Source organism: Crocuta crocuta, unplaced genomic scaffold (genome assembly GCF_008692635.1).
Source record: "Crocuta crocuta isolate KB4526 unplaced genomic scaffold, BGI_CrCroc_1.0 scaffold211, whole genome shotgun sequence".
NCBI classification, from domain to species: domain Eukaryota; kingdom Metazoa; phylum Chordata; class Mammalia; order Carnivora; family Hyaenidae; genus Crocuta; species Crocuta crocuta.
In genome coordinates, this window is record NW_027527939.1 from 858048 (window position 1) to 876509 (window position 18462).

At 39.7% G+C, this 18462-nt stretch overlaps 1 protein-coding gene across 1 annotated transcript in view; it reads right to left on the minus strand.

Annotated features, from left to right (window-relative positions):
* GRIN3A (glutamate ionotropic receptor NMDA type subunit 3A) overlaps positions 1 to 18462 on the minus strand; it is a 164925-nt gene that overhangs the window by 95179 nt on the left and 51284 nt on the right. Inside the window, exons 2-3 of the mRNA XM_077752250.1 lie at positions 17689 to 18293; positions 228 to 1275 (exon numbers count right to left, since the gene is read on the minus strand). Of these exons, the coding sequence (XP_077608376.1) occupies positions 228 to 1275; positions 17689 to 18293 (1653 nt within the window). The remainder of the gene's footprint in view (positions 1 to 227; positions 1276 to 17688; positions 18294 to 18462) is intronic.

The window sequence follows — 18462 nt, forward strand, 5'->3', positions numbered from 1 at the left end:
TCTTACCAAAAAGACTTTCTCTAGAACAAACACTCCCAGAACCCCTTCACCTTTTTCTGTCTCACTCAATAACACAATAAAATATTTAATTTAGTTCAGAGTCTCTATAGATAGCTGAGAGAATATTCTTGTGTTAGATGAAAGAACACAGACATACCACAGCATAAGACACAATATATGCAGTTACAATGGACAATAAAGAAAGCTAGAGTAAAAAGGAGTATTACCTTAGGATCATGTATTCCAGAAAGCTCTTCATAGATCTTCTCGCCTACCATGACAGCAGCCAAGTTCGCCGTGTATGTAGAAAGGCAAAACATACAGAAAATGGCCCAAAGGTTCATTAGAAATCTGCCAGTCCAGCATTTGGGGGGTTTGATGGCTGCTGTTCTACCAAACAAGAGGGCATAACAGACATTCAAGGCTGAAGAGAATGAGAAGACTTTACTTCTATTTCGCCCCTTGGGAGTCATACCAAAGGGACTCTTCCATTCATACAGAGTGAGGAAGATGGCAGTGATGTGCAGAGCCACAAAAATCCCCAGCCACATTGTCCAGTGGAGTGGCCACATGAAGGCTCCAATGGGAGCTGCTGTGTCTCGGGTCCTCACTAAGATGCCCAAGCTGGTGGAAAAGAAAGGGCTGGTAAAATCTATCACCTGGCTTCGTGCAGTATTGATGCTGAAGGAAGTGACTGCCAGGTGGGCTGACCCACTCAGGAGATCACCCACCAGCCCAGTCCAGTGCCCATTTTTCCAGGCTCCATACTTGCCATCCCCAACAATATAGAGGTCAAAGTCAAAGTTCATGTCTTCTGCTAGCTTTTCCAGCAGATCAATGCAATATCCATAGCAGCACTTCTTGAATTTGATGGGCACTGTATCATTACTGCTATGGAGGCTGCTAAAAAGGCTGTCCAATACGGAGGAGTCATTAGTCAAGGGGTTTAGACAGAGTTGGCCCGCAGGACACAAGCCTTCATCATCTACCTCCCGTGTGAAGACAAACGGATGCTCGATCAGGGTAACCACTCTCAAGTGTAGTTTACTTGGGTGTTGGAAGTGGGTTTTGTGCCTCTGGGCCTGCTCCGGCCATATTCCATAGTCCATGACAATCTTCCCCCCTTGCCATCTGCCCAGGCGGGTCCACATTGGCTTTCCCATGGGGTCGTGTTGCAGATTCCAGATGAAAAAGTTGTTTTCTGAGCTGATGATAGTGGAACCTCTTACTCTGATGGAGCCACTGAGGCCTCTGAAAGTGGTGTTAGCGAGAAACCTGGCAAAGAGGAGCAAAGGCAAAAAGTGAGGAAGAGAGGTGAGGCCAAAGACAGGAAAGAGTGCTCATCTTTGCTTCCTTATCTTAATAAAAAGAAACTCTAGATTTTTTAAAGGGATTGCCTATAACTTCTTCTGGAATTAATAAATTGGACTCTTTCTAAGAGAAGAATCCTATTTCACCGAGCAAATGTGATCTCACCCTCAGGTTCTAACATCTGGGTTAGGTGCCTGGCTCTTGGTCTTACTCCAGATACTTTTATTCCTAGTTAAGGGATGTGTTGTTTCCTGTTGTAAACTGTTTTTTCTATATTCTTACAACTTTCTAAGCTATGGAGGTTTTCAGCATCTTTAACGTGTTTCACTTCTACTGTTCACTATTTGCAACAAAATCAGCTCAATAAATATTTTTTTGGTGCAAGGAATGAGTTTTAATAAGTATGCCTATACTTTTGTAATTGCTTAAAAATTGCATTCGTAATTCCAGAAAACAGCCAAATTTTACTTCCAATGTTTCTCTTTTCAGAGTGGAAATAATCAACACATCTGTCCCCATGAGGCCATTCAAAGCGCAGGCATGCTGGATATCATCCATGGAACAAAGAGAAAGATGATAAATACACTTGCAGATCTCATGATAGCCTCAGGCTGCCCTCCCTCTAAGTCATTAGAGAAAAACAATTGGCTCCGGCTCTGGAGAGAGCTTCTTTCTCTTCCCAAGTCAAAGAAGAGAAAATTACCAAGTGAATGATATACTGATTCCTAACCCTAAAAATGGGTACTGTCAAGTATCTGTCCTGATATGGGCAAGACAGGAAAATGCTTGGTCAGAGTCTGGGAAGATAAGGCACTACAAGGTAACATACACTTGGGGCACTTTTGTACTCTTAATTATGGCCTGTGACAGAAGAAAAGCCTAGACTTTAATATTAGACACATCATCTCTGTTTGAATTTTGGTCCAGCCACTTTCTAGCATTGTGCTTGGACACCAGTTTACTAAACTCTAAGCTTCAGTTTTTTCTTCAGCAAAATGGGGAAATTAGTACTTCCTCCATTACAAGGGTTAGAAATAATGAATATACAATACATACCTTTTGACACAGAGCAAATGTTTTGGATATGGTAGCTATTATTTAATATCATTTAATTTTCTTTTTTTAAATTTTTAAAAAAAATTTTTTAAATTTATTTCTGAGAGAGAGAGACAGACAGTGTGAGCAGGGGAGGGTCAGAGAGAGGGAGATATAGAATCTGAAACAGGCTCCAGGCTCTGAGCTGGCTGTCAGCACAGAGCCCGACGCAAGGCTCGAACCTACGAACTGCAAGATCATGACCCGAGCCAAAGTTGGACACTTAACCGACTGAGCCACCCAGGCACCCCAGTGTCATTTAACTTTCAATCAAGCCTGTCCCCAGATCACTTTTCCCTGTTCTCTAATAGAATTTCTCTAGTTGGAGACACAACATACTGCATTATGAGAAACTCATAGAGGTTACCCACGACATGTTAAACTAAAAGGAATTATAATGAAATGTAGAATATAAGAGAGGGTTTTTTGAGGAATCAGCAGATACAAGTCTAGGTTCTTGGCAAAAAAACATTCATCCATTACCTGCCACCAACATTACTTAGTAATTCACAAATGCAAATACAAGTAGTGAGAAGTTATGCTGTCACAGAAGGGGCATAGAAAAATCAGAAAGTGTGAAGAATGTACTAATTTTCATTAGAGATATAAGTGTAAATCACATCTGAAGATGCTACTATCACTAAATGCAATGAAACTGCTCATTTTGGTAGATTGCGTGTAATGGTTAATTATTCACGTTAGCACTCCTCAGTGGGACTCTACCAGTTAAAATAAATTCTATTTTGCAACAAGTAATGAAGTCTCAGTTATCTTAGATTTTAAAATAGCTTTATGTTTCTTTAGAGAAGCAAGGAACCAAATCATTAAAATATACAGATTAATCAATTGATAATTACCTATGTATTATAAAGAGTGACTACAATTGTGTTTCTAACGAGCAATCTACTATTAGATGTGTTGTCTCACACACACACACACACACACACACACGCTGACATAGCCTAGGGAACAAAATGGTTCATAGTAAATAGGTTAATTTTATTTGGTCAATTTGTTGATCAGGAAAGTAAAGCTGGAGTAGTAGAAAGAGAAGTCCTTCACTATTTTAAGAATATCTGGGGCTTAATGATTATAGATTTTTAGCTGGATGGAGCCTTGAAGGACTGCAGTGAAAAAATATATACTAAAATCATCTCAGAAAAGAAATCTCTCAGAGATTATGTAACTCCCTCATTCCAGTTAAACGTATGTTTTATCAATGCGTTAAGTCACATTCAATATGGCCGTAACTGAAGGGCAATGCTCACTTGTCTCTGAGGCATTCATTTCTCACAGAAAGACTAATCAATCTGGACCTAAATATCTTCAGTTTTCCCAGGCCAGAAAACCCAGTGCCTGCTTCATTATGCAAGTGACATCAAGAAATTGGGTCTCAGAGAATCCCCACTTATAGATTGTCTATTTTACTTGTGTTTTATGGAGAAGGCAAATTAAAACAATCTCACTGATAGCTTTTAGTTATAGTCACCCTCACTATGTATTCTTTGTTATGTAGTGAGAGTGTGTAGCAAAGTTTCAGTGGCCCCCTATATTAGTTAAAAGATTAAAAGGTTGAAATCTTACTCTTGCTTAAGTCAGTTTCTACCATGTTTCTTTTTATTCTGCCCTAGATTCCTCTTGGATGAACAAGAAAAAGAAATATCAGGAATAATCTTATTGGCGAGAGAAACTGATAAAAATATGAGGCACTGCTCTTAACATTAGAGTTACAGAGATGAAAGACACACTTGTTCTCAAGGATCTTAATGTCTACCGATGGGGAGAAAGAAAAGCAACAGGCAATGCTAAACCAGTATGATGAGTGTCATGATAGAGCTAAATCTGGGTGCCGTTGGAACAGAGAGCAAGGGCACTTGCACATTCTATGGTAGAGATGACAGGGAAGCTTCTTAGAGGAGGAGGTGTCCGGGTTGAGTCTGTAAGAAAGAATAGTTAGCCAGGAAGAGAAGCCAGGGACTGATACTAGCAACTCAGGGAGATGAGTGTGCAACAGTCACAGAGTGCAAGCTGCGTGATGAGAAATGGTGAGAAATAAGGCTGGAGATGAAGATGGGAAACGAATTTCACAAGGTCTGAGGTTATGATGAAGGTAATGGGGAGCCATTGCAGAGATTTTTATGTGGGGAAGGACATGCCCATGAGATTTGATTTTTAAAAGCCTCCCCCCCCCCCCCCCCACCACCACAAGCTATATAGGAAATGATCTGGAAGGAGGAGGGAGCTGAGCACACTTTCATATGTGAGGAATAATGCTCCTTCCTTCTCTTGCTTCTCTCTCTGCTTGCTTCATAAGAGGCTTTAGGTGGCAAAAGCTAAAGTAATAGCAGAATAAGTGGAGAAACGATGGCAGAGTCAAGAGATATATATATTCTTCAAAAAGAAAAGTAGTGATTTTAAGGCACCAAATGCACAGGGTTGCATTTAGCGCACATTCACCAAGAATGTGTGAAACTCAGTTTGATGGAAGGTCACATACATAAGTCCTGGAGTATTTAGCTGAATATCAGCTCAGTGTAAGCCCATATAGCAATGTGGGTATTAAAAAAGAGAAATGTGATCTTAAATTCCTTTAACAGAAATTTAGAGCCTGAGTCACAGAGACTAATAATATCACCACACTGTGTGTTGATCACACTACTGCTCTAGCCTAGAAATGAATTCTAAATAAACCTTCTGGCTTCAAGAATGTTATGAGGAAAGGTAAGGAGGTGGAAAATATAACAAGGGGTAGAAGGCACAACAATCTAATTGGAGAGCAGGGTAGAAAAATACGAGGAAATAATGTAGGAAAAGCAGATTGCAACTAGACTGTAGAGGCTTTCCATGTCCATTTTATGAGATGGGACTTTATTTAATAGGAAAAGGGGACCTGTGAAGACTTCTGAGCAGAGTAATGGTTATAACCAGAGGTCTGCATTATTAATATTGATCTGGAAACAGGTACACTGTGTATAGAGGAAGGGAGAGATGGTGACCAGGAGACCACTTAGAATATTACCATAGCTTTGTCATGTCTGAGAAGGGCTTGGATCTCACTCTGAGTAAGAACCTAGTTTGCACTGTGCCTTCCGTGTGGGCTGTTTAACTTAACAGTCAGGTAGCCATGGTTTTTATCAGCAAACCTCCCCAGATACCACTCTACTCGAAAGAATGAAGCTCATTAGTTAATTTGCATTGAGGTAACTTATCACTTTAGTAAAAGCTCCCAATTATCTCACTAATTAAGAATATGTGTTGAGTTGTACAGGAGCTGAGGTAAAATGTGTACTTTGCAAATTATGTAGAAACTGTTTTTGAGGCCGTTCACGGTGTAAGCAAGATCAGTGTCGAATACATTTAAGATACATTTTAGAAGCCACATTTTGCACCCACGACTTAACATGCTAATGAAAGGATTTTCTTATTCATGAAAACAAATGAACAAAGATACTGAAAACAACACGTCACCCATTCACTCATTGATTCATTCAACAGTACTATGTGCCAGGCCCTGTGCAAGGTGCTAGGTAGGGGATAGAGTAGTGAACAAAACAGACACAAATCTATGTAGCTTATATTCTACTGAAAGAGACAGAATAAATGTGATGAGTAGGTACTGTGTATGGGATATTAGAGCTGCTAAGGGCAAAGGAGGAAATATAAAGCAGAGTAAGGAGAGAAGACGTGCCTGGGTCGGCCATAGTGGGGTGCAATTTTATTTTATATTTTTTAATTTTTAAATTTTATTTTTTAAATTTTTTATTTTTTTTTTACAAATAGTTTGTCAAGTTGGTTTCCATAGAACACCCAGTGNTCCCCCACCATTTCCCCCCTTCTTCTCCCCCTTGGTCCTCCGTTAAGTTCCTCCTAATCCTCCTATATGTGCAAACATATGGTATTTGTCCTTCTCTGCCTGACTTATTTCGCTCAGCATCACACCCTCAAGGTCCATCCATGTTGCTACACATGGCCAGATTAGTGGGGAGCAATTTTAAATGAGAGAGGCCAACAAAGGTCTCTCAGAGAAAGAGGTATCTGAGTAAAAAGCAGAAGAAAGGGAAGGAGCTAAGCAGAAGATCCGGGTAGAGCATTCCCTGTAGACGGAGCTCCAAGTTCAGCTTGCTTGAAGTGGGGTCGTATCTGATGTGTGAGGAACACCGAGGGGAGCGAGGGGCATGAAAGTTTAAGATAAAGTCAGAGAATATTTATGGGTAGCGGGAGCTGCGGAAACCGCATATTGCGGGTCACTGAAAGGACTGTTTCTTCTCTACGTGACATGGAAAGCCAGTGGTGGCTTTTGAGTAGAGAAGCACTATGACATGACTTCCGTTTTTTTAAAGTGTTTTATTTATTTTTGAGATAGAGACAGCGTGAGCAGGGGAGGGTCAGAGAGAGAGGGAGACACAGAATCTGAAACAGTCTCCAAGCTCTGAGCTGTTCCTCAGCACAGAGCCCGATGCGGGGCTTGAACCCACGAACCGTGAGATCATGACCTGAGCTGAAGTCGGACGCTTAACCGACTGAGCCACCCAGACTTCCATTTTAACAGGATCACCGCAGTGCTGTGTTGACAATGAACTGAAAAAAAGACAAGACCAGCAGCAGAGGACCAGTTAGGGGGCTGTTCCAACACCCAGACAAAAGGTGATGATGGCTTAGCCGGAGGTGGTAGCGGTGAGGGTGTGAAGAATTCGTCAGGGTTTGAACCGGGGAAAGGACGGGATTTGCTGATGGCTCAGATATGGCTGCTAGCAAAAGGAGAGGAAAGGATGACACCAAAGTTTTTGTCCCAAACAAGCGGAGGCATGGAGTTTCCACTGAGATAAGGAAAACTGTTAGGAGACCCAGGTTTGAGGTCGGTGAGGACCACCAGTTCAGTTTGCTCAGGTTAAATTAGTACATGTGCTGCCGGCGAGCACTGCTCAGGTTAAATTAGAGATAACTTGCAGAGATTGAAATGTAGATGTCGGGTGGGTGGCTGGAGATGGTGTGGGGCTCAGGAATGAGGCGGGACTGGAGCTACAAAACTGGGAGCCTTCCATCTAGCCACGGTATTCAAGGAGACCAAGTGAGACCACAAGGCAAGTAACTGCAGATGAGGAGTCTCAGGAGTCAGCCTGGGGCACCCCAGCACTTGCAGGCGGTGCCGCTGGGGAAGGACTAGCAAAGGGAACGGAGAAGTAGCCAGAGAAGTAAGAGAAGAGCAGGCTGTTTCGGGTGCTTGAAGCCAAGTAAAAAAGACGTTCCAAGGCGGGGCAGTGATCAACTGTGTCAAAGGCTTCTACGGTCCTCAGTAATAGAATGTTAACCGAGGTGTTTATCTTAATTTGCTTAATTACATTATTCACGTACTATTTTTACTTTTTAAAGTCCTGTTCTAAAATTCATTGAAGTTAAAGAAAAATCTCCTGCCAAAAATAATGTTGTCATGTTCTTACAGATTTTAAGATCTGCGCCCCCCTGACTTTTCTTTATTCATAGCATATCATTTTACGAGTAATGTGTTTTTGTATTTTTTTATACATCTGTATCTTTTCCTGCTTTTGCACTAGTTCTGGAATAATCCCGTTGTTTCCAGTCTTCATTTTGACCCCAGAGGAACCAAACCATTGTTTAAATACATCCTCTTCCTCCCACGTCTTCCTCCTTGGCCCAGTTGTTTGTAGGTCATATATTTATTTCTACTTTTATCTTTATTTCACTCAACTTATCTTTGTATATCTACGGCACTCATTTGTTTTTTATTTCTTTTTAAATTGTCCTCTTATCTGTGGCCTCCTCCTCCCCCCGCCCATTGCCATCTTCCATTAATCTTATTTGTACATGAGGATCTCTATTCTGCTCTGTAAAGCCATAAAATTTATTTTCCCCTTTGGGAACGTTCTTTGTATCATTAAAAAAATCTGTATCCTCATTCTCATATAGCTTGAAAAATGAGCTGACTCTCTTTTCCCATGATCATCTCATCATATTTAATATTCCGCCCCTGAGGAATGAAAGATTTGTTCATCCTCCATAAAGCTCTGTAGCATTTTTTTAGCCCGTGAGAACTTAATTTTGACTTTTCGCCTTGGCCTGTATTACTGTTAGTGCCATTCTCTCCAACTTCCCTCTTTCCAGCACCATCTAATTCTTGTCAGGTTGACTTGCACCTATGCAGTGAAGCTAAATATTTATTTCTTGGCCACTTTTAATTTAGCTCCAGAGCTACTGACTACACTTTATTGACCAGAAGCTGTATAAAGCCCTTTTAGTATGAAAAAAAAAAGAATACTTTTTTTAAATTATTTTTGAGAGAGAGTGTGTGTGCACATGTAAGCCGGGGAGGGGGAGGGGCAGAGGGTGTGGGGGAGGACAGAGGATCTGAAGCGGCTCCATGCTGGTGGCAGAGAGCCTGATGTGGGGCTTGAATTCACAAGTGTGAGACCATGACCTGAGCCAAAGTTGGACACTTAATGACTGAGCCACCCAGGTGCCGCATAAATGAATATTCTTAAAGTTTCTGTTCTCCTTCTACTGGGGGTGGGGGTGGGGAAGGAGAGTTGGGAAGACATATACTAATGTTCAGAAATTCCATATTTTCTCCATGTGATTCATTATCTACAATCATGTTAAACAAAACTGCCAGTCAAAACTCACATCCTCCAAAGTTCCACACTTTGACATTTGTCACAAGTTCATACTCATGCAGTTTTTTATTTCCTATTCTTTATCATTGGAGAGCCCCAAACTATTCTATCTTTGCATAGTCTTAAATCTTTTAGAGAACTTAACTTCCAGTTCTAATGTTTTACAACCACTATAGAGATCTGGTTGCCTGAATTATTAGCTATTTATATTTGATGTTTCTATTTCAATCCATGTGTGTGATTTTTCTTAATTCTTCAAGACTTTTCCCTATTCCTTCTTATTCTCTAAATTATCTTCAGTTTGTATCTCTTCCCCAGGCTCTAGATGGTTTCCCCTTCCTCCACATTTCTTAGTTTCTGGCATGTGGGTTAATCCACAGTTATCTCATTATTTTTTTGTTCTTTCTCTTAATTTAATTTTCTGAATGTTCTCTCTTCCTCTCTTTCTGTCTCTTCCTGTTGGTAGACTTTGCATAACAGAAGTGTCAATATTCTGTCGTGTGAAAAGGAGATCTTATGTTGAATCAGCTCTTGGCCATCCCCAGTTAATTTTACTATTTTTTTGTGCTTTTTTTTGCNTATTATTTTGAATGTTTCTTTTATCATCTTGCCACACACACCCCCTCCTTTTCTTCAATAGCACTGGAGACCCTTTGCCTATTTGTATGCCCAGCTATTATTAATTCAGCTTTCACTTTATGGCCACTTGCATTGCAGCAGACCCTTTCCTGATGACATGAATTTGTCAGCTTAGCCACAGAGTTACCCAGGGTTCAGTTGTATGAGAGGACATTGTTTTGATTTTGCTCTCTGTGTATGGGACAATTCTCCAAATTAAACATTAAATTTTAATGTCCTCTCTAATCCTTCTTAGTGACCCTGAAGTGTAAGTATTTGGTAGATGATTACCTCTATCTTTGACTTTTCCAACCCTAAATCTGTGAGGGTGTGGATTTTGACATTCTCCGTATTCCAGAGAGCAGTCTCTTCCACACAGTGGCTGGTAGGAATAAGTAAATCCTCTCTTCCTACTACTGCTCTGCTTCCTAGCACTGCAGCCTGTCAAGCTGAAAGAGACTTCAGTGTTCATCTAAGCATCCAGAGTACTGAGTCATCTTTGAATCCTAGACACAGCACAGTGCCTGACCAGAGTTACTGCTTAGTAATGTTTGTGGGGTAAATGCGATTAAACACATGCCTTCTGCATGCAGATCAGACATGAGAGCTCTTCATCACTTTGCCAGAAGAACAGGGCTCAGCCAGCCAGGAAGTATTTGTATCTGCAATTTACAAATTGTTCAAAGCATTAAAATTCTAATACATTTCCTCCTCAATGATGGATAGTATCAAAAATAGAAATTGGTACAATGGGAAACCTCTCCGAGGATAAAAAAATTAAAAGGAATTAGAAATTGCTAAATTTCAATCCTGAGAGCAGAGGGCCCCACGTATTTTAATCCTTGATCACATACACTTACAAAGCTCACCTTTTAAAATAAATTTCTACCAATTAAGGGACAACAGCAACAGCAATTTAATAACATAATAAATATACGTATGTACAGTTATGAATCATTTGGGTCTATGCTTTGCCAACATTAGCAAAACTCAGTTACTTACAAGTGAAACTACATAGTGGAAGGACAGTTCCCGTCCTTCTTGACTTTTTTCCCAAGAGGAGAAAAACAGTAACCTCCGTGATTATGTTAATTTACATTCTGGGCTGTGTTACTATTGGTGTGAATAGTACACCTCAAAATATCAGACACATGGATATAAGACTCCATTTTCCTGCTTTTGTGAGCCGCAAGTGACAGGCTGGCGCTTTTTGCTTTCTGTGTTTTTCTCTCACATTAGTGTTAGAGATGTTCCATACTCTTAAGTTGTTTTCTTTTGCTTTTGCTTTTTGGTATGGACCTTGACTCTTCTCCACAATGGTGGTCTGTGCCCAGCTCTTGGATTGCTCCTGGTTGCTTTGTGTAATACTCTAACCGAATTCGTCCTAGCTCTCCCGATCTGGCTCCAGCACGAATCTAGGTACTGAGATCCCTTAAGTAGCCCATTGGCACATCACACAGTATTTACCAGTCATTCATCCATCCAAAGGGTTTTAGGGTCTGGAGATTGAAGTGGCCTGAGAGATAGATCTGGAATTCAGAGTGGAGCTGCAGTATTGCCCTCTATACTTTCATAGCTCTTCTGACATATTTCCAAATTTTATAGTAGATGCATACAAAGTAAAAAGTCAACAAAGAGCACAATTTCCTCTCCGGCAAATAAAAGCTTGGAAGCTCTCCTAATTTGGAAAAATTCCACGGTTTAAAACTTGCTGGATGCTAGACTAAGCAAAATGGAACTGTTTTTGTCAAAATAGGGTCCTGAGGGAATACCTATTTCTAATGTTTCTTATTTGAGGCTTCCATGACTTAGTGAAAATTTCAGACTCAGCTCTTGGCATGATTTACGTGACACGGAGAGAACAGCAAGTTCAAAGGATTTCAGCCAAGTTAGTTCAGTGATAGGGGTTCCTACTGGAAACACCTGGAAGCACAGACCTTAAGTGTCAGTCCCCAAGATTCATGACACCAAGACATGTGCTTTCTAGAAGTATTGACACCTTGGATGACCTAGCAGACAGTGCTAACTTAGGAGTAACAGTTGGACACACTAGGTCACCACACACCAATGGGTTCTGCTTGAGGATATGAGGAACCAGTGTTACCAGCACCCAACCCCTGGCTCCCATGTTCAATGCAACTGCATCTTCTCCAAGGACAGCTGAAACATAAGGGCTAACTAGTTTGGGTCAGTAGGGTTGTTAGAACAAGAATGCTTATACACGAGTAATCATGCCTCCTGATTTATATAGCTTTTCACGGAAAGAATATGAATTACAAAGTAATGGGGTCCGAATTTAGGAAGGTTTATATCAATTTTGAATTGGAATTTGGATTTAGATGAACTGGTTTAAATCTTCCCTTATAAAGTACTAGCTGAATGACCCTAGGCATACCACTTGACTTTTCAAGGTGGGAATCCTTATTGTTATGGAAATTAAAGTTTCCAAAGATTAAATAACTTTGCTAGGGTCACAGTGCCAGCAAATTGTTGTGAGTATGGGGAAGAATATCCAAACTTATAATTATATCACGTGGTCTCAAGTTCTTCTACAATTCTTTTAATATCCAGGAATAAAATGGGGCCCATTAATTTATATCTTGGGATTTTTTAATAGATATTTGTTTAAGTCCTTTTTTTCCTCGAAGTTTCCTAGTGCCTCACAACCTGGCACATAGTAGGCTGTAAACAATATGTGCAGAATCAATATGTAAATCAACATTTGTTATTAATGAAACCTTAGTGTATCTTGGTATTGTCTTGGTATTGCTTGACCACGTACGCATAAATATGAACACAGTTTGGAGGACAGTCTCTAGCATGCTGGACCCTTCTTCAAGGACAAACACAGAGAGGGCCCAGCAATGCCAGCTAATGCAAGAGAATAATCACTAGTAGGATGGATATTGTCTCAATGAAGAATAATAACCAAATAGCTCAATGCAAGAAAGTTTATTTAAAAATATGTGGGGGGCATCTGGATGGCTCAATTGGTTGAGTGTCTGGCTATTGATTTTGGCTCAGGTCATGATCTCATGGTTTTTGGAATCGAGGCCTGCGTCGGGCTGTGTGCTGACGGTGTGGAGCCTGCTTGGGATTCTCTCTCCCTCTCTCTCTCAAAAATAAACTAGAGACAGAGAACTAGCATGTGTTCTCTCTCTCAAAAATAAATAAATAAATAAACTTAAAAATATACGGATGATTAGAGGAGTATATCCACTCTTAGTGAGAGAACAGAAGGGAGATTATAAGCTTCCTGAGAGCAAGGTCCCCATTTTCTACCATTTATGCCACCAGTACTAGCCAAGGGCCTCACCTAATAGTCACAACAAATGTTTTTGAAGTATAAATGAATTAATCATGGCCTCCCTGATAGAGAACTGACCTCCAGAAGCTGTTCAAAGAATAAAGCAAGATTCTATGGCCTGTTTAGAAGTTAGAGTAACTATCAGGACTATAATTAGTAAGCCAAAGGGTCAGGGACTTCTTAGGCCAAGAGAATGAGGGGTCTGTCAGTGTCTAGACTCTTGGAATTCTTAACGAACCGGTGACAGTCTTTGACCAAGCTAAGACTAACCCAAGGGAGCTCTTTCTCTAACAACAATAAATTCATTAGCTCGCAGGGCCTAAAGAGAAGCATGGGCAGAGCCTAACCCCAGAAGAGCTGGTCAAGCTGCTCACTTTCACTAGAGTCTGGTGTTTACAGTGCAATAAGGGAGTAAACGTGGCCAAGGCTAAAACCAATCTTGAGAAATAAAAACAATTTTGCTATTGCAATGGTCTAAAAAATTATTTTCAAGTTTTTATGCTGTATTACTTTAGTTGGTTAATTGGTTAATTTGGAAATACATCATGGCTAATGTTCTGCCTTTCAGGTGACATCCAGTATGCATATAAAATGAAAACTTCCTAGCTTGGCATAAAAGCCTTGTGTAGCATGCTATCAAATGAACTACTTTTCCACAACCATGTCGAATTCCCTTCATATACAATGTATGCTCCAGCTGTACCAAATTCTTCTTTAGATGTTGGTGCATTTACTTATGCCATTTCCTAGGCCTATGAATTTGCTCCAAACCAGAAAATGACTTGTTTAACATAGGATCCAGTTCCAGTGTTTCTCCCTCAGTCTTTGTCTATATGGACATATCTCTCTTTTTAAGAATCATGTACTTTTATGTTTTATAATTACTTCTCTACTTTTCAACCTCAAGCATGAGGCTGTCAGCTTGAAAACGACAGGACGTATGTCTTCATTCTGTCTACCTCACCCTAGCTCAACAAAGAGTCATCAGCTGCACAAAAACACCCACACATATGTACTTAGGAAGTTATTACTGGATGGACCAGATATCATCGCTTCAATAATTAACATTTAATAAAATGACTGGCAAATAAGTTGTTAAAGATTACACTATGAACTTAGTCCCCAATGGTTTTATCTACATTTACTTATTATTATTATTAATTTATTTATTTTTATTTGAGAGAGAGAGAACACACACATGAGCAGAGTAGAGGGGCAGAGGGAGAGTGAGAGAGTCTCAAGCAGGCTCAGGCTCCACACTTAGCAGGAAGCCTGATGTGGGGCTTGATCTCATGATCCTGGGATTCTTGACATGAGCCAAAATCAAGAGTCAGATAATCAACTGACTCAGCCACCAGGTGCCCCTACATTTAGTTATGATGGACCCTGGAAGAATAAAATCCTTTATACCTGTAATTACATTTTTTTAAATGTTTTATTTATTTCTGAGAGAGAGACAGAGAGAGAGAGAGAGACAGAGACAGAGAGACAGAGAGAGAGACAGAGACAGTGTGAGCAGGGGAGGGTCAGTGAGAGAGGGAGATACAGAATCTGAAGCAGCCTCCAGACTCTGAGCTAGCTGTCAGCACAGAGCCCAACATGGGGCTCGAATCCATGAACGGTGAGATCATGACCTGAGCTGAAGTTGGACACTTAACCCACTGAGCCACCCAGGCACCCCTGTAATTACATTTATGTACTCTGTCATGAGAACTGCTTTTTCTAGCCTAAAAGCCTATGCTGAAAAGTCCATGCTTTGGGGTGATTTCATTAACATTTTAAAACGCTAACAATTCTGTCTGCCCAAACTAAAAATGACTGTGTGAGAAATGAGAGCTTGCATAACTGACACTCGCTATTCATGGCTCATTATCCTCAGGACTTTTCATTATGCCATGAAGAAGTGGGGTCAGCCTCACAAAATTTAGGAACAATTAAGAAAATGACTATATGCAGATGTGACTTATGGACTGAGAATAACGAACTTCCTAAAAGACTGTATTCAACAAAATAAATAAGACTGATGGAAATTCCACAGATGTTTTATGGCTTAAGGCAGCTTTTCAGTTACTCATTATAAAGATTCCTTCCAGAGATTAGCCCACTTCTCTTGAACCTTTCCCGAACACTTTGAAACTTTCTCTTTGACTGTATTCCTCAGGGAGTCTAAGAAATCCTAGGCCTATTTCCTGAAGTTCTTGGAGTTCACTCGCAAACACATCCATGAAGATGAATATATATGAATATATATGAATATATATGAATATATTGACAATATATTCATACATTGTGAATTGCTGCCAGGCACCAAACCTTACATTCTTCTTTTAAACTTTCAAATTTTGTGAGATAAACATGTAGAAACAGCCACAAGGGCAAAAGTTATCCAAGAATCTAACATTTCATCAAAAAGGAATAAAAAAAAAAAAAAGGAAAAGAAGGACAGTAAGTACCTAAGTAAGAAAAACCCTATGTTTTTAGGTTAGAAAAATTTTTATTTGTCTACCAGCACCTATTTTTCTTCTACAGCAGCAGATAATGTAGGATGTAAATATAATAAAAAATTTCCTTTTCTTCCTTCTATTCCAATAAATGTCTATTAAGTGGCTGCTATGTGCTAGGCATTAAACTATGCTGAATAATAGTGTCTCAACTTAACAGAATTTCTACTTTAGCTCCAAAGTCAGGCACATGGACAAATAATGATGATGAAATAGGCTAAGTATCATCATCTAATTTCATGTACAAAGTACCATGGGATCCTTGTGAAAGGAGGCATATAACTTTAATATAAATTAAACCTTCTGGAGCCAGAAAGATCAGTTTGATCTTGATAAAATGAACCCTTACAGTATATAGAACTTAAGCCAACAATTTCTCTTTGTAGTTTGTAAACATTTTTAAGAATGTTTTTCCTTGTGCTCTCCATTGTATGAGACATGAAACAGAAAGACGCTAAATAACTTAATGTAGTTTTCATAGGGGTTTTTCTTATCTGCTATTTGTGATTACTCTTCCAAAAAGATGACTATTCAAAATTATAAATAAATGTTTTGCTTATATTTTGTTACGAAGGAGGATTTTCTTACCCTAGATAAAATCCTGGGCCTCAATTATGTGCTAGTTAAAAAATGGTAGATTAAACCTTAATAGTGACTATAAAATAAGATTTGCAAAGACTTTAATCTTGTAGAAATTAAAACACAATATGGGGAAAATGGAAAGTTCAGGTGATGACAAAATATCTGATTTCATCATCAGTAGATTCCTAATAAATGAATTTTGAATTATTTTCTTGTTTTAACCACATTCTTTAGGGAGTGTATAGTTAAACACTGTGGTTAAACTCTGCCAATATATGGCATTTGGCCATATAATAGGTGCTCAGTCCATATATGTAAGATTAAACATAAAATGCTTATGACCTCCTGACATCTCATCAAATAGTTATGTCTTCTTAAAAGGCAAGACACTATAAGGTTGTCTTTTGTTTCTCAATATAGTAGGATGTCCTTGTTCTAAGGTTTGCCTGCTCAGTCAGAAGAGCATGCGACTCTTGATCTCAGGGTCATGAGTTCGAGCCCCACACTGAGTGTAGAGATTACTAAAAATAAATAAACTTTAAAAATGGGACCAGCCTAGAGCTAAGACCTCACCTCTAAAATAGCCAAAAATTCTCTGATATAGTCTCTCTGATCACAGGTAGTCCTTTTCAGGAAAAAAATCTAGGTCCCAATAAAATATCTTTTAAGGATAGTCTCCTTTTCCCAAGTATCATGAAAACTAGTTCCATATGATAGGTATTCTTTAAATTAAATGGACTTTTTCCTTGTATCTTCTGAACCAAACAGAGAACTGGAGAAGAAAAGCTACCTAATTAAAAAGAGTGTGTGTGTGTGTGTGTGTGTGTGTGTGTGTGTGTATTTAAATAAAACTCTGTGGAACTATTAGTGCTATCTATCTATCGATCTATCATCTATCTATCTATCTATCACAATGACCCCATGGGTAGTAGGATCTATTTTACATAAATGGATATAAGATATAGGAAACTAAGCCTCAGAGAAGTTAAGTAATTCGACCAGGTCACACAAACAGTAAGTGGGAGAGCTAAATTTCAAGCTCAGAGAGTGTGGCTCCACGGTCTATGTCTTTAACTACTACTCTATACTACTGCCTTAAGCACCACAGCCTGGGAGGAAAATGAAGAACCCATTTCCTGCTTGACTATTTTTTTTTTTTTCCTGTATAGATTTAGAGAGATTTGTCCAAGTCTGTTGATATGAGAAAGAGTGGGCAGGGACAGAAACATTTGTTTTGTTTCTGCTCTGAGCCGAGCACAGTGTTAGGAACTTTTCATATATAATTTCATAGCTTATGATCATAGATCAAGCTATTCAATTTAATCCTAGCTTATTAATTAGAAAATTGAGGGCCAGAGTTTTAAAATAACTTGCGAAGAACAAATAGCTAGTAACCGACTAAGCCAGGGTTTAAAAGCAGGACTGTGTGTTCCCTACTGTACACCATGTGCTCTCAAATCTATAGATCAAATTCTAGATGACAGATTATGAAATACTAGCCTATGTAACCAGAAAGGCTCTCAGAAATATTATTAGAGTTTAAAGGTACTCAAAGTCAAGATTTCTACAAAGGAGACAGATAGGGAAATTCTACTTCCTGTCAAAACCCTATGAATGGGGATGTAACACACACTTCACATCCTACCTTGATAAATATTGTCCTGAAGTGAGATTTGCAGCTTCCACATCCATGCAGTTCATCGTGCTGGGAATAAGAGCGAGTTCTGGCTGGATCATGGTGGCTGTGGCTACAGCTCTTGCGACCAGTTCCATGGCGTCTTGTACATAGTACTCAAAGATGGACTGTGTTGTTTTTCCATGAGCAATGAGGCCTAGGGGTAGACCTTCTGTCCTCAGTTCCTCAACGTTCTGTGAATCCCCCAGCACCCAGCGAAGCTCAGGGGGAGTTACTCCAAACTGGGTGGTAATTTCGAAAATCCGTCGGATACTTTCCATGTCACAGCCAAACATCACCATTGTGGGTGTACTGTTCTTAATACTCTCAAGCTGGACCTGTAAGAAGCTCAGGAGGTCCTCGGTGGAGGAGAGGTTGGCGGTGATGTTGATGATAGACCCGAGGTGGAACTTGGAATTATTCTGGGTAAGAATGAGGAAGTCGGTGATGTTCCAGTCTTCCTGGCACAGCAACAAGCTAAAATTGTACCAGTTGTTCATGGTCAGGACTGAGACAGTGACATCAGCGTCAGAACTTAATGAATTTTCTAAACTCAGTTGTAGGTGAAGGGGATTCTGTATTTAAAGATATGAAAAAGAAGAATTAGAAAGCATTGGCCAAAGATGGTAACATAGGGTACGTTTGCTTTCCTAAGAGGCTTAATTCTTTATTTTTCCCTGTGATATTCAAAGGCCTCTGGGATAAAATCCCCATTATCTGGAAAATTATGTTTCCTATCTAACG